At 38.5% G+C, this 26,343-nt stretch overlaps 1 protein-coding gene across 2 annotated transcripts in view; it reads right to left on the bottom strand.

The window, feature by feature from the left end:
* The window catches only part of TTC23 (tetratricopeptide repeat domain 23), a 161,799-nt gene that overhangs the window by 40,307 nt on the left and 95,149 nt on the right, over positions 1-26,343 (bottom strand). For both annotated transcript variants that reach the window (XM_068991448.1, XM_068991449.1), the window contains exon 6: positions 10,871-11,048. In XM_068991448.1, coding sequence (XP_068847549.1) covers positions 10,871-11,048 — 178 coding nt within the window. The remainder of the gene's footprint in view (positions 1-10,870; positions 11,049-26,343) is intronic.

Here is a 26,343-nt window from a genome sequence, read left to right as displayed (position 1 = left end):
TTTTTTACTATTGTCACTGACCCTGTTTCTTTGCAAACTTGTGTGCATCTGTCTGTTAAGTAAGTTTATGGAAGGGAAATCACTGGGTCAAAGGGTCAGGGTATTATAAAACTGGAGAGGGAATGTCAATTGCTTTCCCCGCAAATGGTGTCGATACCTAGTCCTACCAGCAATGCACAAGTATGTCTGCTTCCCCCACCCCTGCCATCATGCAGTGTCACCAAACTTCCTTGGCATCTCCTTGGTTACGCTGCATTTCTTTAATAACAAGTGAGGCTGGGGATTATTTTTGGATGGTTATCAGCCATTTGTATTTCCTCTTCAGTAAAATGTCTCTGTCTTTTGTCCATATTTCTATCAAGTTGTCTTTTTCATCTAGATTTTATAATAACTCTTTCTATATTTTCCCTTCCTTGACATTTATTTCTTAACTTTATGGTATGTTGTCATGGATAAGTTTTCATTTTTATGCTGTCAAGTTTATCAATCTTTTTTTCTCCCTCTCTTTGTCTCTTAATCTCTACCCATCTGTACACAGGCAGAGGAAAAATGCTCACCACTCAACAAGTGTCAGCACTAGCTACTTCTGGGATGGGGCAGGCTGAGATGGTTTGTAGCTCAGTTCTCTGTATTTTTCTGTATGGCTTTTTTTTTTTTTTTTTGGTAAAAAGCATTATCATTTTAATTAAAAATAGCTGTTTTTTCAAAAGCAGCAGTATGGCACCAGATTTACATCATTCTTAGAAAAGGTTTATAATGTCTGAAATCATAATTGCATTCTGCCACTTTTCCAATTTTGTGGCTTCCCGGGTGGCGCAATAGTAAAGAATCCGCTTGCCAAGGCAGGAGACTCAAGAGACTGGGATTTGGTCACTGAATCAGGATGATCCCCTGGAGGAGGAAACGGCAACCCACTCCAGTATTCTTACCTGGAGAATCCCATGGACAGAGGAGCCTGGAGGGCTATAGTCCATGGTGTCACGGAGAGTCAGACCCAACTGAGCATGCATGCAACCCTCTTTTCTAATTTTTTAAAAAATAGCCTAATGTTGTTAGAGATTTTGAAAATAAAAAATAGCACTCTGATTATTTCTAATAAATTAATTTCACTTTATAGCAAATACACCGCAATTAACAAGAGCCAGTAAGAAGTGCTGCCATTTGCTAAATAGTCTGCACCTGCCAGGGGCCACGAGTGAGCACCCATCAGCCACCAGCAACGCCTGACCGAGGCCAATAACTCACCCAGAGCAGGAACCTGAACCCAGACTTTCTGTCATTGGTAGAGAAACTGATAAATTATTTCATCATACTTTGCAAATGAAAGTTCTCTAAATTTGGGGACTACTGAGTCTCAGAGCTGCCCTGAAAACTGAAAAGAAAGATATGCCATTTTAGTGTCAGAGATGTGAAAAAGCTGTCCAAGCTAGTGTGGTGTTAATTTATACCCCTTGAAAGCACACACCCACAACCATGTTCTTGCTCACATAAAAGAAATTCTGTAATTTCTCTCCTGGATAGGAAAACAATGCCAAACTCTGCCTTGAAGAGCTTCAGAAGCAGTCATGCTTGCTTGGTTTCCTCACAGAACCCTGCTGCCGAGGACCTGCCGGCCGACGACAGCCCTTTCATCAGTCCCTCTGTGATGGCTCTGTGGGGCTGGCTTTATTCTTCTCCATTTAATGGGCTAGGTTCTAAAATACTTTGGAACTTTTCTACATTCTACCGAAAATAAAAGGTCCTTTCTCCCTGGGTGTTTCTCTCATTCCAAAGGAATGAAGAGTGAAAAAATAAGAGGGGAAATAACAAAACCACCTTTCTTTGTGTGTAATTAATAAATGGCTTTTAGGCATGGGCTCCCTTGGAAAGCTGTGGCCACACTGTACCTTTCTGTATTTTAGGTAAAGTTGCTAAAGAAAAGGGAAGTCTTGATAAATGTATAACAATTACTATTAATAAATAAAAGTAGCTCATACTGGCAACATGCCAAATGGTTCACAAAGGACTTTCCATTGTGAATCTTTGAGCTCTTCTGTGAAGTGGATAGGGTCTTTCATAGTTTTTTTCTTTTTTTAAAAAGACTAAATGACTTGTATTATCAAACAACTGGTAAACAAAAGTGTCAAACTCCAACCCAGCAGCTGGTTTTCTGATTTCAAATTCAATGCCATCTTTTCATTATTATTTTTAATTGGAAGATAATTGCTTGACACTGTTGTGTTGGTTTCTGCCATTCAACAGCACAAATCAGCCATAAGTGTGTGTGTGTATGTGTATACATATATCACCTCCTTCTTGAGCCTCCCTCCTAGCCCAACCATCGCCCCACCCCTCTAGGTCATCAGGAGCACTGGGCTCAGCTCCCTGTGTTATATAGCAACTTCCCATTAGACTCTGCTTTACAGGTGGTAGTATGAATATATCAGCACTACTCTCTCAATTTGTCCCACCGTCTCCTTTGCCTGCTGTGCCCACAAGTCTGTTCTCTACATCTGCATCTCTGTTGTCCTGCAATAGGTTCATCAGTACCTTTTTCTAGATTCCATACAAGTACATTAATATATGACATTTGTTTTTCTCTTTCTGACTTAATTTACTCTGTATAACAGACTCTAGGTTCATCCACCTCAGTTCAACTGACTCACATTCATTCCTTTTTATGGACGAGCAATATTCCATTGTATATATGTACCACAAGTTATCTATTCATCTATCAATTCAAATCCAAATGCTATCTTGACCTCATAAAGCTATCTTTTTAATGATCATAGGCAAGCGTTTATTTCAACACTCACTAATCTTTATTAACCTCAAGAATAAACAACAATAAAAGTCACCTATCAAACTTTACAAGGATTATAAAAATAAGTGGGGACTACCCTGGTTGTCCAGTGGTTAAGAATCTGCCATTCAATGCAGGGGCTGTGGGTTAAATCCCTGATCAGGGAATAAGAACCCGCATTCTGCAGGACAACGAAGCTTGTGAACTGCAGCTGCTGAGCCTGTGCAGTCTAAAGCCTGTGCTCTGTAACTAGAGAAAACTGTGGGCCGCAACTTGGGAAACCCACACTGCAACGAGAAGCCCATGCACCACGACTAGAAAAGCCCTCCCAGGGCAACGAAAACCCAGCACAGCCAAAAAAGAAGGGAACTCTTCAGTATCCTGGATAAAGGGAGATTCTTCTCAGAGTCCATCTAAATGGAATAAAGAGAAAGACTGAGAACTTGAAAGTGCTAAGAAAACTTCTTTGTGGCAAAAAAACCCACGTAAACACAGAACACACACAAACTAGAGCTAATAAACAAGTTTAGAAAGGTGGCAGGATGCAAAGTGAACATACTCAAAAATCATTTGTATTTCTATGCACAGGCAATGGACAAAAAGAAAAGGAAATTAAGAAAATACTTCCATTTGTAATAACATAAAAAACCACCAAATACTTGAGAATAAATCTACCAAAAGAAGTACAAAACTGGTAATATAAAACATGGTTGAAAGAAATTAATACATAAATAAATAAGAGATATTTATGGATTTTACAGATTGAAAGGCTTAATACTGTTAAGATGTCAGTACTTCACAACTGCAATATAGATTCAATGTAATCCTATCAAAATCCTGTTTTCTTTTTTTTTTCTTTCCAGAAACTGGAAAGAAATATCTTTAAAATTCATATGAAAATATAAGGGACCCAGAATAGCCAAAGTAATCTTGAAAAAGAATAATAAAGTTGGAGATGTCATATTTAATAGATTTCAAAACTTACTACAAAATTTGTACTTGAATCTTCATAGTAGTGTTATTCATAATATCCATAAACTTACTATAAAACAACAACTGAAATTGTGATATGGGCATAAGAATAGACATATAGCTCAATGGAATAGAATTGAAAGACTAGAAATAAATCCTTACATTCTCGGTCAATTGACTTGGACATGGGTGCCAAGTAATTCAATGATGAAAGAATAGTCCTTTTAATAAATGGTGCTGGGACAACTGAGAATCCACATACAAAATGATAAATTTAGACCTTTGCTTCATATCATATAAACACTTAACTCAAAATGAATCAAAGACTTCAATGTAAGAGCTAAAATTATAGAATTCTCAGAAAGAAACAGACATAAGCCTTCATGAACATGAATTAGGCAATGGCTTCTTAGATGTGATGTCAAAAGGACAAACAACAATACCAAAAATAAGTTGAATGTCATCAAAATTAAAACCTTTTGTATTTCAAAGGACACTATCAGGACAGTGAGAAGACAACCCACATAATAGGAGAAAAGTTTAATAAATCATATATCTTAAGGGTGTAGTATCTAGTATCAAAATATACAAAAAACCCTTAAAGTCAACAATAAAAAGACAAATAACTATATTAAAAATGGATAAAGGATTTGAATAGGCATACCTCCAAACAAGATAAACAAATGTCCAAGTAAAGAGATAAAAAGATGCTGAACATCTTTAGTCATTAGAGAAATGCAAATCAAAACTACAGTGAGATACAATTTAACACTCTTTAGGATGTTTAAAATAAAACAGACAATTAAAAGGGTTGGTAAGAATGTGGAGAAACTGAAACTCATTCATTACTGGTGGAGATATAAAATGCTGAGGTCACTTTGGGAAATACTTTGGCAGTTCCTCAAAAAGCTAAATGTTGAGTTACTACATGATCCAAAAATTCCACTCCTAGACTTATACACAAGAGATCTGAAAATATACGTCCTTGAAAACCTTATATATGAATGTTAATAGCAACATTATTCATAATAACCATAAAGTGGAAACAACCCAAACATCAGTCAACTGATGAATATAAACAAAAGAAGTACTATTCAGTCATAAATAGGAAATGAAGTACTGATACAAACTAAACACAAACGAACCTTGTAAAAATTATGCTAAATAACAGAAGCCAAAGACAAAGGGCCACATATTATATGATTATATGAACTGTCCACAATAGGCAAGTCCACAGAGACAGAGATTAGATGGTGGTTGCCAGAGGAAGAGGAGGGAATAGGAATGACTCCTAATGGGCACAGGGTTTCCTTTAAGGTGGTGAAGAATGTCTGGAATTAGATAGTAGTAATGGTTGTACAACTTTGTGAGCACAATAAAACCACTAAATTGTACACTTAGAAAGGGTAAGTTTTATAATATGTAAATTATCTCAATGAAATGCACAAAAATTAAAACCCAAATGATGAATTGGGTGAAAAAAATTATGACACATAGATAGTGTAATTCATAAAGAAAATTTAACTGTTAAGGCAAGCTAGATAAAAATTCTGTTAAATAGTGGACAAATAATATGAATAATTCACAAAAAAGGAATTGCACAAAAATATACTGAAGTCCGTTAAATATATGAAAAGTTACTCAATTCCATTTTAAATAAGAGAAGTGTGGATTAAAACTATACTGAGATATCACTTCTCAACTATCAGATGAGAACTAATTCAAAAGCTTGATGATACATTCATTCTTTTGAAAGGGGCTGTGGGGAAACAGGCACTCCTACACACCGCTGATGGCAATACAAATGGTAGAAGCCCAATGAAAGGCAACTGGTAATATCCTACAAAACTGCCAACATATGCTCCCTTTGACCTTGCTGTCCCCTTTCTAGGAATTTACTCTGAAGATATACCTCCAACAATACAAAAATACATATGTATAAGGTTATTCATTACAACATTATTTTTATTTACAAAATATTGGAACCTAATCTAATGCCAATAGTCATGTATGGATGTGAGAATTGGACCATTAAAAAGGCTCAGCACTGAAGAATTGATGCTTTCAAATTGTGGTGCTGGAGAAGACTGTTGAGAGTCCCTTGGACAGCAGGGAGATAAAACCAGTCAATCCTAAAGGAAATCCACCCTGAACATTCACACTGGAAGGACTGATGCTGAAGCTGAAACTCCAGTACTTTGGCCACCTGATGCAAAGAGCTGACTCATTAGAAAAGACCCCAATGCTGGGAAATATTGAAGGTGGGAGGAGAAGGGAGCAGCAGAGAATGAAATGGTTGGATGGCATCACTGACTCAATAAACATGAGTCTGAGCAAAAGTGAAGGACAGGGAAGTCTGGCATGCTGCAGTCCATAGGGTGGCAGAGAGTCAGACATGACTTAGCTACTAAACAAAAACAACTTAAATGCCAAAACATAAACTATTTAAAAAACTATATTATGTACATAAAATAGAGTATTATCCATCTATATAACAAATAAAGGAGATTTAAATGAATTATAAAGTGATTTTCAGGATGTATTGTTAGGTGAAAAAAGCAAATATGCACACAACAAATAGATAACTTGGTGAGAAGAGGGAGAGACACTTCAACTGATAAATATACACAGAAGGACAGACGGAAAAATCACTGATTTGCAACCATCATGGTAAAGACTAGCTTGTGAAAGACTCATCAATGGATGCTAAACTTGGAGAGACATTTCAAAGAGGAGTAAAAAATTTACATAGTCTTAAAATGTCTCTTTACAGAATGGTTATTGGCTGCAAACAGAAAAGTCATTATACACTGAAGCAGCACACACATCACTGGCAGATAAATTAAAGTCACCAGTGAAGGACAGATGGATTTCATGTGCCTCCAGATACAATACGCCAAGAAAATATAATGTCCTTTTGTAGCATTCTAGCTGGGCTTGTCCTGTCAGAATCTAGCCAGGAGGAAGCATCAGATAAACCCAAACTAAGGCACAGTCTATGAAATAACTGGCCTGTATTCTTCAAAAATTTCATTGTCATTAAGAGACAATGACAAGCTGAGAAACTGTTTAGATTACAGAAGACCAGAGTCCTTGACAACTAAGTGCAGTACTTGATCATGAACTGTGTTTTTATTGGAGCAGGAAAAAATTGCCAAGAAGGACAGTATTGGGCTAACTGACAAAACAGAATATGGCCCATACTGATCTTAATATTCCTGAATTCACCTTTTCTGGATAGACCTGTGAACTCTCATGAGATTCTAGTATCCTATGAAACAAAGTTTGGGAAATGTGTAAGCCAAGCTTAAATCTTTGCAATGCATACTACTGGGTCTTAGAAGCCATTTTTTATTCTAGTGAATTTTATAAAGGGTGATGGCCCTTGCAGGAATACTCTGAGTATATCTTGATTTCCTTTAGGAACCGGTGCAGCAAAGACAGTGCTGAGACTTTGACGGCAGGTCTGTCCTCAGCAGATCTTTGAGGGAGGGTCTGGTCAGGAAGTATTGAGGGTATATGGACTTGGAAAAAATTTAAATTAGTAAAATTTGTAAAATGGGAGTTCAGTCACTCAGTTGTGTCCAACTCTTCATGACCCCATGGACTGCACCACACCAGGCTCCCCTGTCCATCACCAACTCCCAAAGCTTGCTCAAACTCATGTCCATCGAGTTGGTGATGCCACCCAACCATCTCATCCTTGGTCATCTCCTTCTCATCCTACCTTCAGTCTTTCCCAGCATCAGGGTCTTTTCCAATGACTCAGTGCTTCGCATCTGGTGGCCAAAGTATTGGAATTTCAGCTACAGCATCAGTCCTCCCAATGAATATTCAGGACTGATTTCCTTTAGGATGTCATGACTGGTTGGATCCTTGCAGTTCAAGGGACTTCCAAGAGTCTTCTCCAACACCACAATTCAAAAGCATCAATTCTTTGGTGTTCAGCTTTCTTTATAGTTCAGCTCTCACATCCATACACGACTACTGGAAAAACCATAGCTTTGACTAGACAGACCTTTGTTGGCAAAGTAATGTCTCTGCTTTTTAATATGCTGTCTAGGTCGGTCATAGCTTTTCTTCCAAGGAGCAAGCATCTTTTAATTCCATGGCTGCAGTCACCAACTGCAGTGATTTTGGAGCCCAAATAAAGAAAGTCTCTCTCTGTTTCCATTGTTTCCCCATCTATTTGCCAAGAAGACCAGACGCCATGATCTTAGTTTTCTGAATGCTATGTAAAATAGTATTAAAAAAGTTGACAAAGTTGGTGTAAAAGTAGCTCAATTAAGAGCAAAGAAAAGCAAATTTCTGGTGGTCAGGTAAATCAAAACAACCCTTTGGCAGAATGTCAATAAAAATCAAGAAGTATAAAATATTCAGTTTAACTTCTGGTAATTTATATCAGCAAATAAAGAAAGAAAAAAGTTTTTTATAAGAATATTCAGAATTATTGATACTAACAAAAAATTGCAAATCTACCAGTGTTCTTTTGCAGAGTAAATGTCCCGACCAGCCACAGACAGAAAGTTGGTCTAAAGCTGGACCCCTCCATCTCCTTCACCACCCCACATCTGTGCACCTCCCAGGCCTGTCATTTTTACTCTCCATACATCTGTATCAGCTCCGTCCATGTCGCTCCATTCTCACGACACCCCCTGAGTCCGGGCTGTCACCGTCCCTACCTGGTCTGCTGCAGCCATCTCCTGAGCCACCTCCCTGCTTATCTCTCTGCTGTCCAGTCCTTTCTCCGTGCTGCAGAGCAACCCTTATAGATGATAATCTGATGATGTCCCTCTCCCTGCTTGAAAACCCTTAACTGCCCTTAGTAACTGCCCTTAGAGTGAAGCTCGAATTCCTTACCATGACTTTCCACACCCATTGCCCAGGGATGAGGAACTCCTTGCAGTTCCCCAAAATGTGTCAAATCTTGTCTTACCTTCAGAACTTTCCATGTACTCTGCCCCCTGCCTGGGTCAGTCTTCCCTGCCTCTTGGTACTTTTTGAGGCAGGCATCTGCATTTATTACCTTTGCTTCCTCATACCTCACTCACAGTACAATCTGGATTCTGTCCTCATTAGGGCCCCAGGGCTTCCCTCAACCAGGTCATCAATAAAAGAAAATGAAAAACAAGAAAAGGAGAGGGAGAACTTTCCAGAAACTCATATATTGCACTAGCAGGCACTGTGCTCGACAGTTCACAAATATTAACTCATTTTTCCTCCCAACAGCTCCATGTCCTCCAGAACAGCAAAAGGAATCAAAAGGAAGAAGATATCTCTTTCTCCTTTACTTTTCTTCCTGTTTTTCTGGCAAATTCTTCTTTTTTCCTTTACCGATTTACCCTTCTTTTCACAACCAACGAATACCAAAGTTCCTCAGGACTCTGTCACCAGTCGTTTCCCCTTCTCCCTCCATAAAGCCTCCCTGGGTGATCTCACTCTCTCCCAAGGCAATTACTGTGTACAAGGGGAGGACTTTTTAACCTATTTTCTCAACTCTAGTCCTGATTATATAACTATCTAGCTGTAGCTGCCACTTGGATGCCTTAGGGCATCTCAGACTCACCAGCAAAACCTGAGCTCATCTCATCATCCCTCAGTCACCCCTGCTCCCCCACTGTAAATGGCACACACATCTTCTCAGGTGTCCAGACCAGAAACCCAGGAGTCATCTTCGACTCTTCCCCTTCCCTCTTTGTCCTGTATCCTTTCATTTTCTATATCTCCTAATTCTGCCTCCTAAATCTTTGTCATACCCAACTCCTTCATCCTTACTAACATTATCCTGGTTTAAGCCACCTCCATCTTCAGCCTTCAGTGCTTCAGTCTACCTCCTCTCCAGGCACACCCTCCCAGTCTACTCTCTACATACCAGCCAGAATTACCTTTCAAAAAACAGTGCATTTAAATCTGGGCTATGCCATTTGTTGACTGTGTACTCCTGGGCATACCACTCAACCATCCTAATTCTTGACTGACTTATCCATAAAATGATAATAATACTAAAAAATCATAGGATAGGTATTAGTATTTAAGGGAGATGATCCAGAGAAAGTGAGAGAATGGCACACTCTAATAAACTGTGCATGGGAGTCTAAATAGTCATACAAAGTTTTAAAGAAATAGCAATAAAGAACTCTCAATACTGTATCATTATATCTCATTTGAAATAAAAAATGAGTTAGTCTATATTTTACAACTTTAATAGGGAAAAATTCTCAGAAAACAACTTAAAAGGTGTTTTTAGCAGACGATACCATATAAAAACATCAAACTGACATGATGGTTAGTTTTATGTGTCAGCTTGGCTAGGCAGCGGTGTCCAGTTGGTAGATCAAATACTAGTGCCTCGTTGTTGGGTCAAATAATAGTTTAAATGTTGCTTTGAATGTACTTTGTAGTTGTGATTAACGTTTATGATCAGAAGACTTTCAATAAAGGAGATTTCCTTCAACAATGTGAGTAGGCCTCAAACAGAACAAAAGGCCGAGATTCCAGTAAAGGGAGTCTGTGATGACACAGAGACTGCTTGCATTTTCAGCTGGCCCACCTACCCGGTGGATTTCAGACTTGTTAGCCCCCACAGCTGTGTGAGCCAATCCCCTAAATAAATCCTTCTCTTTCTCTATGTGTATATCCAACTGGTTCTGTTTTGGAGAACCCTAACTGACACACTCACAGAGGAATCTTTTAATGATAAAGTAGAACAGCAGCTACCAGATGACAGTTCTAAGTAACTTCAGGTAAAGGTCACAGAATGTGGTAGAAAATAACCTAATACGTTTGGTCACATAATCTGTACATAGATAAGCTTTAAAGTATAAAGAAACTTTGTCTGTGAAACAAGACTTAAATTATGCACCTGCTGTGAGAAAGCCACCTTGAGGGAGTCTCGGGTTGTTTGTGGAGCAGGCACAGGTAACAGAGGACTGGTAATCCCATGCTCGCCCACATGGGCACCTATGTGAAGATGTTTGTTGAACTTTTACTCCAGGCGGTGTTGTATGCATCTAGAGCACATAACTAAGCCAGACATTCTCAGAGCTGCTATTCCACTTTTATCTGTGAGAAGCAGTGGATCAGAACAGCTTTGGTGGCCAGGACATTGCAGCTTACCTGTAAAAGGTTGTTGATGGATGCATCATGAAATCCCAGGGCTTGTTCTGCAGCTGCCAATTCCCTCAGTATTGGTACACACTCAAGACTTTTTTCACCTCTACTGATCTCAGTATATTCTAAAGCCTCTTGGTAGTGGGGCAGAGCTTCTTTTGATTTCTTCTGACCTTGATATACCCTAAAAAACAAAGGGATTATTTTTTAAATAATTAAAATGGGAATATTGAAAATAAAAGATGGATTTGACTTTCTGACTCCTGTTCCCCAGGTTCATTTCCTAGGCAGCTAAGCCTTTTTTTCCTCTAAGGAGCAGCAGGGCATAGTGGTTAAGAGGAGAGACATTGGGATAATCAGAAAGATTGAAATCCTGGCTCTATCACTTGCTAGGTGTAGGACCTTCAAGTTACTCGACAGTTTCTCATCTGTAAGTTAACAAAAGGTATCTTAAAAAGAAAAGAAAAAGCTATGTTAAAAGAAAACCTATGACAAACCTAGATAGTGTATTCAAATGCAGAGATATCACTTTGCCAACAAAGGTCCATATAGTCAAAGTTATGGTTTTTCCAGTAGACATGTACGGATGTGAGAGTTGAACCATAAAGAAGGCTCAGAGCTGGAAAAAATTGATACTTTTGAACTGTGGTGTTGGAGAAGGCTCTTGAGAGTTCCTTGGACAGCAAGGAAATCAAACCAGTCAGTCCTAAAGGAAATCAACCGTGAATATTCACTGAAAGGACTGCTGCTGAAGTTGAGGCTCCAATACTTCGGCTGCGAATAGCCAACTCATTGGAAAAGACCCTCACTGGGAAAGATTGAGGGCAGGAGGAGAAGAGGGTGACAGAGGATGAGATGGTTGGATGGCATCACCGACTCAATGGACACGAGTACGAGCAAACTCCAGAAAACAGTGAGGGACAGAGAAGCCTGGTGTGCTACAGTCCATGGAGTTGCAAAGAGCTGGGCATGACTTAGTGACTGAACAACAAGTTAACAATAATAACAGTGCCCACTTCACTGCATTGCTATGAGGATTAAATTAAAGTGGTTGACATTAATAAAAAGAACATCTAGAATAGTCTCTGACACATAGTAAGCACTGTGGAGGTGCTGGTTTAAAAAATATAAAATATTTAAACAACAACAGTAATCAGAAAGCATGCTAAGATGCTGATAACTAATCCACTGAGAAATTATAGAAATTTCCCAGTTTGATGAGGGTGTAAAGCACTCTCATTAACTGTTGGAAAGAATATAATTTGGGTACAAGCTTTTCTATATCAGAACTATACATATATATGTATACATATTTCTGCTAATTGCACTTTAAGTAGTTTATCTTGAGAAATACTCTGGCACAAGAACTATATATAAGAATGTTTACTGAAGCAGTCTTTGTAATAGTGAAAAAGTATAAAGCACGTAAAATACCTCAGTAGATGATTATTAAGTGGGTTATAGTAAGTACATCTACATTGTGGAATGCTATGTAGCCATTAAAGTTAATTTTGATCTGTGTTTATCATCATAGAAGTATATCCACTATATATTATTCAGCAAAAAAGGCAGATTACAAAACACTTTATATAATCTTGAAGAAAGTGAAAGTCGCTCAGTTGTGTCTGACTCTTTGCGACTCCATTGTCTATACAGTCCTTGGAATTCTCCAGGCCAGAACACTGGAGTGGGTAGCGTTTCTCTTCTCCAGGGGATCTTCCTATCCCAGGATTGAATGCAGGTCTCCTGCATTGCAGGTGGATTCTTTACCAGCTTAGCCATAATCTTACACATGTGAAAATTTTGCATCTAATCTACATGTAAACATATGCATAAAGAGCTATCTAAATGTCACTAAAATGTTAGCAATAGTTATTTCTAAGGAGTTGTGAGTTATTTTACTTATTTATACTTTATAAATTTCCCAAATTTTCTTCTATAAAAATATATTAATTTTACATGAGAAAAATGTTAATTTAAAGGTGGTAGTAGGAAAATAGTCTTGTAGCTTCTTAGGGTAAGGGTCTCTCATATAAAAAAATATATATTTCTATATAGTGTTTACCAAACAATTAAAGAAAAATCTTTTCTGAAACACCTGTGAAAATTATTAGAAACTTTTTTTTCATGGAAAATTTTTAGGTACAAAACTCATAATAAAAGAAATCAATCCTTCCTATGTTGCCTCCACCCCAGAATCTTTACTACTAATAGGACTTACAATTTCTATAATTACCTAAAAACTGAGATGAAATGTGAGAAAATGACTAAGAGACCATAAAAATGGGTTTTGTTCTTGACTCAACTATAAAAAAAGTTAATAAACAGAAACCTCAGTTAAATAGAGTCAGGAGCCCAGAATCAGGGATTTTCCTGCCCTAGGAGGACAGTGGAGCCCAACAGGAAGAAGAAAGACTCTGCATTCCTGGTAAGAACTTAGCCAGTGAAAAGTCATGGACTTTTTGTGTACTCCGGCTCTCTCAAATTCTTTCCTCTTCTATAAAAGCATTTTCCTTTCCTGGCCAGGTGGAGTCTTGCATATCGTTCACCATGGTTTCAGACCCCCAGATTGAAATTTTCTGCCGATCCTTTATGAACCTAATTTTTTATTTCTGGAGAAATAACTGGCAGCCTTTTTTTTTTCCTAGGTCAACATACTCATTGAATACTTTTCACAACTAGTTTGCCCTCCAGTAAATTCCAAAGAAAATGACTGATAGAGTTACTTTTCAGATCTGTGTTTCAGATGATCATAGTGAAATAAATATTCATTAAATAGCTTATGAACTGGGATACCTTCTATAATTGTAAAGAGGCTGACAACACCAGGGGAGGTCAGGGATATGTTCCTGGACCAAGAAGCATCTAGGTTGTAACTTGCAGGGACTCTAACCTTGGAAAGGAAGAGATTAATAGATGATCTAGTAATGCTGGACTCACCTTCTAACTCTCTTAATGAGCTTAGAATGTAGTGGATACTAAGTAGCTTTGTTGTTGTTAAGTTGTTCAGTTCAGTTCAGTCGCTCAGTTGTGTCTGACTCTTTGTGACCCCATGAATCGCAGCACACCAGGCCTCCCTGTCCATCACCATCTCCCAGAGTTCACTCAAACTCACATCCATTGAGTTGGTGATGTCATCCAGCCATCTCATCCTCTGTTGTCCCCTTTTCCTCCTACCCCCAATCCCTCCCAGCATCAGAGTCTTTTCCAATGAGTCAACTCTTCGCATGAGATGGCCAAAGTACAGTCGGGTCTGACTCTTTGTGACCCCATGGATGGCAGTATGCCAGGCTTCCCTGTCCTCCACCATCTCCTGGAATTTGCTCAAACTCACATCCGTTGAGTTGGTGGTGCCACTTTGTACATATCATATTTTATTTTTTGAGAAAAATCCACTAGCATCTATGCTGATAGAAAGAGGCTTTGAAACATATGGCTGGTAACAAATCACTTAGCCAAACAATTAGATTCCTGGTAGACAAAGATTAAGTAACTGAAAACAGGAGTCAGCAAACTGGTCTATAGACCAAATCTACTCACTGACTACTTCTGTAAATAAAGTTTTATTGACATAGTCAGGCCCACTTGTTTACTTATTATCTACAGCTGCTTTTGCACTACTACAGTGGCAGAGTTGAATAGTTGCAACAGACACTATATGGCCTACAAAGGCAAAAGCATGTACTGTCTGGATCTTTACAGAAAAAGTTTGTACACCAACTTTTTGTCTAGAATCTAGAAAAAGTCACAAACTTTTAAAATGACTTATGATTTTTTGGACTTAATTTAGCCTAGAGAACTTAGACAATGCCATAGATATTTCATCAAAGGAAAAAAAAATTCAATTTCCTTTCTTATCTTCAAAAATGATGAAGAGTGTGCCAAGGAAGTAAAGAAGAGGTCCTTTGTTTCCAAAGTTGCCTGTAAAAGTCATAGAAGAGTAATAAAGCCAATACAAATGCCAAGATGATTTCATCTAGGCAACAACTTTAAAAGAAAGCAATATTCACAGCTTAGCAATCAAGCTTATAAATGAGGAAAACATAGAAAAGCACATGAAACAAGGCATACATTAATTCGGATATCAAAAATTCTTCCTTTCCTGAGATAGAACACAAAAGAAAAGTGTTTGGGGGTTTGTGAAGCCATCTAGCAACCATCTTAGCCGAAGCATGCACAGCACTCCAAGTTAACACAGCAGTATCTTTTCAGGTATCAAAATGTCATCCTTCAGATACACCTGACTCTCAGAATTTTCTAGAAAATAATACAGTGTGAGAGGCAGGGCAATCAGTTACAAATACTGCAACAGAAGTAGAAAACCCAAACAGTAGTTTAACATCCTTACTAACTAGGACACACAATCCTGGGCAAGTACAAAATGCTTTGAAACTTGGTTCATTGTCTGAACACTGGAGTCCAATAGGGTTGCTGTGAGAATCAAAGAAATGTCTGAAAGTGCTTTAAAACTGAAGCCAGCATACAGATTGATATGAAATGCCTACACATAATCAATCATACCCTTTACCCCTTCCCTCCCAGCCTGTGATCTCTTTGGAACCAAGAGGCACAGTTTCAGGTTGTTCTCATGTTGAAATGGGATCAGGTGTGGGCTCAGCTTGTTCCCACCTGCATAAAATTCTACCCAAATAATGGGTAGAATCAGTCAAACTCGTGCCTGCAAGTAAGGCAGGCATTTTCTTATACAACTGGGGTTTTAAAAAAATTGAGAATAATTTATTATAAGAGCAATATATATTCATCATTGAAAGAAGAGATATTAAAAATTAAAATATATCAATGTAATCACAACATCTAAAGATATACACTTTGATAATGTACTTCCAGGTGGTTTTCTATGCATTTTTTTAAAAAAGTATCATAATGTTTTAGAACATGTGGCAATGAATGGTATAATATCGCTTTTAGTGACTGAATGGTGCTATATAAAGTTTGATTGACCATTCATCTTCAAAATTATTTGAAAGTGAAGGTGTTAGTTGCTCAGTTATGTCCGACTCTTTGCAACCCATGATTGTAGTCTGCCAGGCTCCTCTGTCCATGGAATTCTTCAGGTGAGAACACTGGAGTGGGTTGCCATTCCTTTCCCCAGAGGGTCTTCCTGATCCAGGGACTGAATCCGGGTCTCCTACATTGCCAGTGGATTCTTTACTGTCTGAGCTACCAGGGAAGTCCCCATCTTCAAAAATATTATTTAGGACATATAAAAAAATGGATGGTGAAAAATATAGTTAGTGGAAAATTTTTACAAGTCATATTTCTGATGAGGGACTTGAATCCAGAATATATAAGGAACTCCTACAATAGTAATAAAAGATAAATAACCCAAGTTAAAAATGAGCAAAAACATCTGAATAGTCATTTCTCTGAAGAAGATGCACACATAAAGAGATGTTCATCATTAGTCATCAAGACAACACAAATCAAAATTACAATGAGACATCACTTTACATCCATTAGGATGGTGGGTATAACAACAATGATTTTTAAAAAGATAGTAACAGTGTTGATAAGGGTGTGGAGAAATTGGATCCTCACACACTGCTGGTGGGTATGTAAAATTGTACAGGTACTTCAGAAAACAGTGTCAGTTTCTCAAAAGTTTAAAAATAGAATTACTGGATGACCTCACAATACACCACTAGGTATATACCCAAAATAAATGTAAACATACATTAACATAAAGACTTATACACGAATGCTCATAACTGCACAGTTCATAAGAGGCAAAAAGTAGAAATAACCCAAATGTCCACAAACTAATTGAAGAATGAATGAACAAAATGTGGTATGTTCATGCAATAAAATGTTATTTGGCCATAAAAGGGAAGTTCTGATATATGTTACAACACAGATGAACCTTGAAAAAATTATGCTAAGTGAAAGGGGCCAGTCATAGAAGGCCACATACTATAAGGTTCCAATGTGCTTAACAGGCAAATCCATACAGACTGAAAGTAGATTAGTAGTTGCCAAGGGTTGGGGAACATGAGAATGGGGAAAGACTGCTAATGGAATGAAAATGTAAAATTGCTTGTGGTGGTAGTTGCATACTAAAAACCATCAAATTGTATTCTTTAATTGGGTGAACTGTATGGTATGTGAATTATATCTAAATAAATCTGTTATTTTTGAAAAGTTTGTGAACATTTGGAAGCAAAATGAATTACAGATGAGACTCAGTAATAGCCATTAACAGTCATTTTTGTTTAAAGAAATAACTACTAAAATCATTAAACAAAAATGAAAATATTTTAAGCTTAACATCATCTGCAAGCTAGATATTACTCCTAACTTACTCATTTAAAGCAGGTCAGAAAGATATGTGGGTTTTGGCTCTAAACTGGTCCTGATTCACTGGATGATGCTACCCATCTCTTCTGGGGGGCAGGTTAGGAGAACAGGTCCAGCTGCACCTGACACTCAGCACAGTGGGAATTTCTGCCAGGAGCCAGCGTGAGGAACTCTGCCCATGGCAAAGGTCATGAGGAAGGAGGCTTCAGCATACGCAAAGGCGGGATCGAGCCTCAGGAAACCCCCTGTTCCCGAGCACCTACCCCCAAAACCAGAGTCTGCCTACTTTACTGTTTTATGCTCTCACCTACACCTCTGACTTTACGGGGGGCTCTCCCCCATCACCTCTCTCGGAGAAGGAGTTAACCTACAGCTCCAGTTAATAAAAATTCCTGACGTGTGACAAGAATGTTTCAACTTACGAACTCCTCTGGAGGTTATCTAGTCTGCCTGTATAGGTTCGTCCGGCCACATGTGATTGTTTACAGCCTCCCAACCGTGAGAGGCATGAGATGTTTTAGACTTACTAAAGGCAGATTCTTTTAGGAAGTTAGAAATTATTAGTACAGTGGGTTGATTAGGAATTATATTGGTGAAGGGTTTTTCATTTGTTGGGCCAATATTTGCTGCTAAGTCTCCATATTCCCTGCCCTTATAATGAATATAATTAGCATATAGAAGAAATAAGTATTAACCTTTAAGATTAATCATGTTAAACCTTAGGCTAAGTAAATTCCTTTCTTAATTGTAACCCACTACACCCTCACCCTATAGGAATGCAACTTTATCTGGTACCTTTGAAGGGTGGTGCCTGGTTTAAGAAAAATCACCCCTGGAAAATAAGTTTTTTGGTTGACTGACTGTTATCAGAAAGAAAGGATCATAAAATGTCAGCAGGCTTCATGGTTATAAGATGATGTAAAACCCCTAAGACCTTTTTGTATACATTTATAGGAAGCACCTGATTTTGATAAAGGTCAGGACTGCTGACCCCCATGTGACTTTAAAATTTCCATTTGTCTGTATGTGTAACAAAAGGTATATAAGCAAACCTGAAAATAAAGAAATTGGATCAGTTTCTGGAAAGACTGATTCCCCCGTGTCTTATTTTCTTGTTCTCTGTTTTTCTGGCTGAATTCCCATCTGGAGCGTGGGTGCTCACCAAGCCTGCTAATTTTGCCCTGGCTTTTAAGTTCCATGTGAGAGGGAGCCCAAGGCAGGGCACCCTCCGATATTCAAGTGGGCGCTGGTGGCCTACGTAGGTGGTGCAAGCTTCTTGTCTCAAAGCTTTATTGGCATCCCACGTAAACCAAGTTATTCAGCCTCTTTTTCTCCACTAATTTTCCTACTACACTATTCCTTTCTAATCTCCCTCTATATCTTTAATTAAGCAATTAATTCCTAGGACGCTGTCTCTGTCCCCACTTCGAATTACCCTGGATCCACCGGGGCTGGACCCCGGCACATTTCCACGGGGATGCCATAAATCAGGCATGAACACTGAGCTACTGGCCTCTCTTTAACCTTCCAGAGCTGTTGGCATGTCTCCTGAGGAGCTCTACATCCTGGAGATCTCCAGGGAAAAGCCTTGGTCTGTGCAAAGCAGTAAATTCACAGAAAGAAAACACAACAAAAATATTTTTAATGGTATATTCTAGTAAATCAATTACACAATAAGTTTAAATATGTTAATATATTTCATATCATGACCCCAGATGTGGAAGAATCTAGAAATAGGTGATAAACTTGGGGTCTTTTCCCATCAACTGATTGATTCAAGCCAATAAGCTGTGGTTAAGGAAATTAGCCAAGTACTGGTAGGTCAAAGAAGAAAAATGAATTCGGTGTGGCTCCCAACTCCCAGATTAGCAGAATTCACAACGGGACAACATGAGGCTAGAACAGAAACACCAATCCTGCAGCCCAAAGCTGAGTGAATCACACCAGGCCGTCTGGGGGATAATGGATGCATTTGGAGACGTACCAGTGACACTGCCGGGATCCTAGTTTCCCTGAACTTGATGAGTTCAGATGACTCATGAGAGTCATCTAAACATTCCCATTTGGCTTCCCTGATGCTGGTTCTCTTTCAGCCCCGAGCTGTGTCATGTCTACCTTGTCTGTGGACCTTTGTTGGTCCTTCTATCTGGAGTGTTCTTCCTTCCATTTCTGCCTGGCTAACTGCCATTCATCTTTCTATCATCTCCTAGTTTCAGTTTGGCTGTCTCCTCCTTAAGTTAGCCTTCCCTGCAAGGGCCAGAACTAGTGTGAGACCAGGGAGACATCTAGGACACATCATTTCAGGAGGTGCTCATGCTCAGGGCTGGAAAAGAGCAGGGTTGGCATCCAGGTGTGAGTGCCTCCTTAAATGACACCATTTAAGGCACCTGGGCACCTGGCTTCCTCATCCTCGTGCTGGCTCAGTTCCCTGACATCCCAGGCTGGGCAGGTGCCTCTGTGAACACCTGACTGTGCTCCCACAGAACTGTGAACCTCCCTGCTCTGGATACATCTCTCATATTGAATTATAAGTGCCTGGAGATTCAGCACTATCCCTTTAGGGCAGGACTCTGAGAAAGCTGAGGCCAAATCTAACACATTCATCCTGACATCCCCAGCAACTTGCAGTGTCTAACACACAGTGGGTGCTTGTTGTCTGTGGAAGGAGAAAGGAAGGGAGACAGAGGGAAAAACCTGGAGATTCATTGACTTTGAGGCTATAGTTCTTAATTTTCATAGACGTTTGGAATAAATTTTCAGGAAAATATTCAAGAAAGGAACATATTTTCACATTGATATAGTAGCAAAAATATTAAACTGTTACTCTAATTAAAGGTTGGAGAAATTATTGAAATTTTATAAAGGGTTAGGGTAGAAACCTTGTAAGAACTTATTAGGCATTGAGTTGTATACCCCTAACCCCAATTCACCCTCAGTACATACACCTCAGTCCTTATCCTTAGTACCTCAAAATGTGACTTTATTTGGAGATAGCATCATTGCAGATGTAATTAACTATATTAAGAAAATGTCATACTGGATAATATTTGCAACCCCATGGACTATAGCCCGCCAAGCTTCTCTGTCCATGGAATTCTCCATGCAAGAATACTAGAGTGGGTGGCTGTTCCCTTCTCCAGGGGTTCTTCCTGACCCAGGGATCGAATCTGGGTCTCCTGCATGGCAGGTGGATTCTTTACCTTCTGCTCCACCAGGGAAGCCCACTGTAACTGTTATCCTTATAAAAAGGAGAAACTTGGATACAGAGATACAGGGAGAATGCTACATGAACACAAAGGCAGAGACCGGTGTGATGTATCTATCAGACAAGGAACACCAATGTTGCCAGTTAGGAGAGAGTCGTGGAACACCTCATAGACCCCAGAAAGAACCAACATCACCCAGGTGTTCATCTCAGACATCCAGCCTTCAGAACTGAGCAAGAATAACTTTCTGTTAAGTCACTTCACTGGCAGTACTTTGTTATGGCAGCCAAAACAAACTAGAGCAGACCTCCTGCTGGCTGACTTCAGGCTCAGAGATTTTCCTTTCATCAGCACCCTACCAGATGAATACTGGGTGTGCTCACCCAGGGCAGCTAGTTAGATAGGGAAGCACCAATTTTTCTTTTTTAAATCACATTATGGTCAAGTCCAAGTGGTAACTTTCCATTACTTCACTGCCTGGAAATTTAATTTGAGTATCTGCTGAGAAGGAGACCTGGAAGGAGGCAATTTCAGCAGGAACCAACACATGGCTTTCATTGACAATAGTTTTGTTCTTGTTACAAGAATGTCTGCATGATGGCACAGACCTCATGAATCCAGTGACATCCAACAAGCTGTTAGCAGGAGGCCCAGCCCTGAAGGGACACAGTCACACATGAAGGTGACCTGTTGCCATTTCTGAACTCTCTAAGTTTAAAAGATTTTTGTCAAACTATCCTTGGCCTTACATTTCAAACCCGAGAATTCTTCAGACTCTGAGTCCTTGTTTCATCTGTACGTAAAGCTATTTACCTCCTCACTTAATTTAATAATAATTTTATTCAAAGTTAAAAAATCAGATCCCTCATACCATGTAGATAAATGTTCCAAGTGACTTGGAGACCTCAATTTAAAAAGCAAAGTTTTGATCTGTTTGAGAGAAAATATATGGAAAAGTAACACCATGATTTGGGAATACTGAAGGGCTTCCATGGTGGCTCAGATGGTAAAGAATCCATCTGCAATGCAGGAGATGCCAGTTTGATCACTGGATCAGGAAGATCTGGAGAAAGGAATACCTACTCCAGTATTCTTGCCTGGAGAATTCCATGGACAGAGGAGCCTAGTGGGCTACAATTCATGGGGTTGCAAAGAGTTGAACACTGCAAAGAGTGACTAACACTTTCTTTTCACCAACTCCATAATTTTGAGATAGGTAATGACTTCTTAAATAAGTTACAGATCATAATGAAAGAGGTTTGGTAAATTAGGTCACATTAAAAATAAAAAAATTCCTGTGCATCAAAATTCATCATAAAGAAAGTGATAAGGCAGACTACACACTGGGTACACACAGTATATGTAAGCAGCAAATGACGTGTCATCAGACATTGGAAGAATATCTACAAGTTAATAAGAAAAATGAAAATAGCTCAGTTTAAATATTGAGTAAAAGAAATGAGTAGACATTTCACTGAACAGAAATTCTAAATGTCCAGCAGATGTATAAGAAGATGTTAAATCTCACTATTAGGAAAATGCAATTAGAGAAATTACATGATCGGCAAAGACAAAAAGTCTGACAAGATCAAGTGTTGACAAGGATGTGGAGTAATGGGAATTACTGTTGGTGAGAGCACAAACTGGTGGAAAGCAAACTCAGTAGAGGTGATGATGTGGATACTTGTCAGTTAAGCTATTTCACTCCTGAGCAAACAACTCAAGAGATAATCTTGTACATGTGCCCATGGAAGTATGTATAAAAATGATCAAATCAGAAGCAATCTAGGTATTCACCCTCAGAGAATGTATAAGTAAATTAAAGTCAGAGTAAATATAATATGAAGGTTTAAAATGAATAGACTAATATCAATTGATGTGGATACATCTCAAAAATAGAAAAGTAATGGGGGGACAAAGCAAGCTACAGAAGTAAACATATATATGAGGTATAAAAATAAGAAAAATAATACTGTATATTTTTATGGTTATACAAATATAGATTCAGAGGAATGAAAAACACAAAGTTAAATATCACAATTGCCTGTAACATGGGGAGAAAAAACAGGATTAAGAACAAAGTGTAACAGGCTTCCATTTATCTGCAGTGTTCTACTTGGAAACTTAGTGGCATGCACTTGAGTATTAATAGAACAACATCTTTAGTTTTATGTGCCTTTAATCCATTTTGAGTTTATTTTTGTGTATGGTGTTAGAAAGTGTTCTAGTTTCATTCTTTTACAAGTGGTTGACCAGTTTTCCCAGCACCACTTGTTAAAGAGATTGTCTTTAATCCATTGTATATTTTGCCTCCTTTGTCGAATATAAGGTGTCCATAGGTGTGTGGATTTATCTCTGGGCTTTCTGTTTTGTTCCATTAATCTATATTTCTGTCTTTGTGCCAGTACCATACTGTCTTGATGACTGTGGCTTTGTAGTAGAGCCTGAAGTCAGGCAGGTTGATTCCTCCAGTTCCATTCTTCTTTCTCAAGATTGCTTTGGCTATTCGAGGTTTTTTGTATTTCCATACAAATTGTGAAATTATTTGTTCTAGCTCTGTGAAAAATACCGCTGGTAGCTTGATAGGGATTGCATTGAATCTACAGATTGCTTTGGGTAGTATACTCATTTTCACTATATTGATTCTTCCGATCCATGATCATGGTATATTTCTCCATCTATTGGTGTCCTCTTTGATTTCTTTCACCAGTATTTTATAGTTTTCTATATATAGGTCTTTAGTTTCTTTAGGTAGATATGTTCCTAAGTATTTTATTCTTGTCATTGCAATGGTGAATGGAATTGTTTCCTTAATTTCTTTTTCTATTTTCTCATTATTACTGTATAGGAATGCAAGGGATTTCTGTGTGTTGATTTTATATCCTGCAACTTTACTATATTCATTGATTAGCTCTAGTAATTTTCTGATGGAGTATTTAGGGTTTTCTATGTATAGGATCATGTCATCTGCAAACAGTGAGAGTTTTACTTCTTCTTTTCCAGTTTGGATTCCTTTTATTTCTTTTTCTGCTCTGATTGCTATGGCCAAAACTTCCAGAACTATGTTAAATAGTAGTGGTGAAAGTGGGCACCCTTGTCTTGTTCCTGACTTTAGGGGAAATGCTTTCAATTTTTCACCATTGAGGATAATGTTTGCTGTGGGTTTGTCATATATAGCTTTTATTATGTTGAGGTATGTTCCTTCTATTTCTGCTTTCTGGAGAGTTTTTATCATAAATGGATGTTGAATTTTGTCAAAGGCTTTCTCTGCATCTATTGAGATAATCATATGGCTTTTATTTTTCAATTTGTTAATGTGGTGTATTACAAAAACAGATTAAAGATCTAAACATAAGACCAGAAACTATAAAACTCCTAGAGGAGAACATAGGCAAAACTGTCCAACATAAATCACAGCAGGATCCTCTATGACCCACCTCTCAGAATACTGGAAATAAAAGTGAAAATAAACAAATGGGACCTAATTAAAATTAAAAGCTTCTGCACAACAAAGGAAACTATAAGCAAGGTCAAAAGACAGCCTTCAGAATGGGAGAAAATAACAGGAAATGAAGCAACTGACAAACAACTAATCTCAAAAATATACAAGCAACTCCTGCAGCTCAATTCCAGAAAAATAAATGACCCAATCAAAAAATGGGCCAAAGAACTAAATAGACATTTCTCCAAAGAAGACATAGAGATGGCTAACAAACATGAAAAGATGCTCAATATCACTCATTATCAGAGAAATGCCAATCAAAACCACAATGAGGTACCATTTCACACCAGTCAGAATGGCTGTGATCCAAAAGTCTACAAGCAATAAATGCTGGAGAGGGTGTGGAGAAAAGGGAACCCTCTTACACTGTTGGCGGGAATGCAAACTAGTACAGCTACTATGGAGAACAGTGTGGAGATTCCTTAAAAACCTGGAAATAGAACTGCCTTATGACCCAGCAATCCCACTTCTGGGCACACACACTGAGGAAACCAGAACTGAAAGAGACACGTGTACCCCAATGTTCATCGCAGCACTGTTTATAATAGCCTGGACATGGAAGCAACCTAGATGTCCATCAGTAGATGAATGGATAAGAAAGCTGTGGTACATATACACAATGGAGTATTACTCAGCCATTAAAAAGAATACATTTGAATCAGTTCTAATGAGGTGGATGAAACTGGAGCCGATTATACAGAGTGAAGTAAGCCAGAAAGAAAAATACCAATACAGTATACTAACACATATATATGGAATTTAGAAAGATGGTAACGATAACCCTGTATGTGAGACAGCAAAAGAGACACAGATGTATAGAACAGTCTTTTGGACTCTGTGGGAGAGGGAGAGGGTGGGATGATTTGGGAGAGTGGCATTGAAACATGTATAATATCATATAAGAAACGAATCGCCAGTCTAGGTTTGATGCAGGATACAGGATGCTTAGGGCTGGTGTACTGGGATGACCTAGAGAGATGGTATGGGGAGGGAGGTGGGAGTGGGTTCAGGATTGGGAACACATGTACACCCATGGCGGATTCATGCTGATGTATGGCAAAACCAATACAACATTGTAAAGTAAATAATAATAATTTAATAAAATATGGAAAAATTTTATATGCCTGAGATATTTGGTTAAAATACTTGTTTAGTGTGTGCAGAGAATGAGGCACATTCCACCTTCATCCTTTGAAGTTGCTGCTGCATGCTATTCCAGGGTCCTGGCACTACCAGTCAGAAATGGAGGCTATCAAGCTAATGCAATCTACAGTGAGCCTTCTGGAGCTCATTGAGGGTACACTCTTCACATAAAAGAAAATACAAAACAGAAAATAAAATTACTTAGCTTCACAATATATTTAATGAAAAAAGGGATTGAGCGAGTACTACATCAGGAAATAACTAAATTATAGTCTTACCTCCATTTCCAACTCATTTAGAGCATCAGTCAATTTCAAGTAATCTTGTTTGTCTCCATCTGCTCATAAGTAATGTGTGGGAGAGCAACATTGTCTCCTTTTCTTTCCTATCTACCTGCCAGGGATGTTTTGAGGATTTATTATCTAGTGGGCCCGTAACATGTTTGGGCAGCTTTAGGAAACACACTAGAGACAGATGAAAAGAGATAGAATTTTGAACAACACAATGTGGCAGTATGTTAATTTGGCAGGGCCACAGTTTAAACCACAGCATATTTTATTGAATGAAAATATATCTGTAGAAACTCTACAAAGCACATGACAAGACACTATCTCATTTCAGATGACCTTCAGAAGATCCCACAGGGATGGAGACTTGTTTTAATCTGCAACAAACAAGTGAAATCTCCTCTGATACTACTAAAGCAATAGGAGGTTTCCTTTTATTTATTTAAAATGCATTTTTAGTAGCATGTTATTCAGAATTTGACACTATATTCTGCATTATAGAAAGTAACTTTAAAAGATCTAAATAGGTATGTGCATCTAGGAGTTAAATATTCTTTAAACCACAAGAATGGCTGACAATCTAGTTGTATACCTCCAGTCTTTCCTTTCATAACTGATTTTTCTTGGAGAATACTAGTATACTGGTATGAAAATACCAGTTTCTCTTCCAAATTGTGACTTCTTTGTCTTTTGGCTAAATCTCTGTGCAGCCCCAAAGCTTGTGAGGATTTAAATGTACTTTATTTATTTATTTGGCTACATCGGGTCTTAGCTGAGGCACATGGTGTTTGCAGTGGACAGACTCTCTCATGCCACTCTTGTGGCATTCAGGCTCTGTAGTTGCTGCATGTGGGCCTCAGTAGCTGTGGTGTGTGTTGCTCTGTAGCATGTGGGATCTTAGTTCCCAGACCAGGGATCAAGCCTGCATCCCCTGCATTGCAAGGTGGATTCTTAAGCACTGCTGCTGCTGCTGCTGAGTTGCTTCAGTCGTGTCCGACTGTGCGACCCCATAGACGGCAGCCCGCC

Source organism: Capricornis sumatraensis, chromosome 19, assembly GCF_032405125.1.
Source record: "Capricornis sumatraensis isolate serow.1 chromosome 19, serow.2, whole genome shotgun sequence".
Taxonomy (NCBI): Eukaryota; Metazoa; Chordata; class Mammalia; order Artiodactyla; family Bovidae; genus Capricornis; species Capricornis sumatraensis.
Note: the sequence above shows the minus strand (reverse complement) of the source record. Positions and strands in the feature narration are given on the sequence as shown.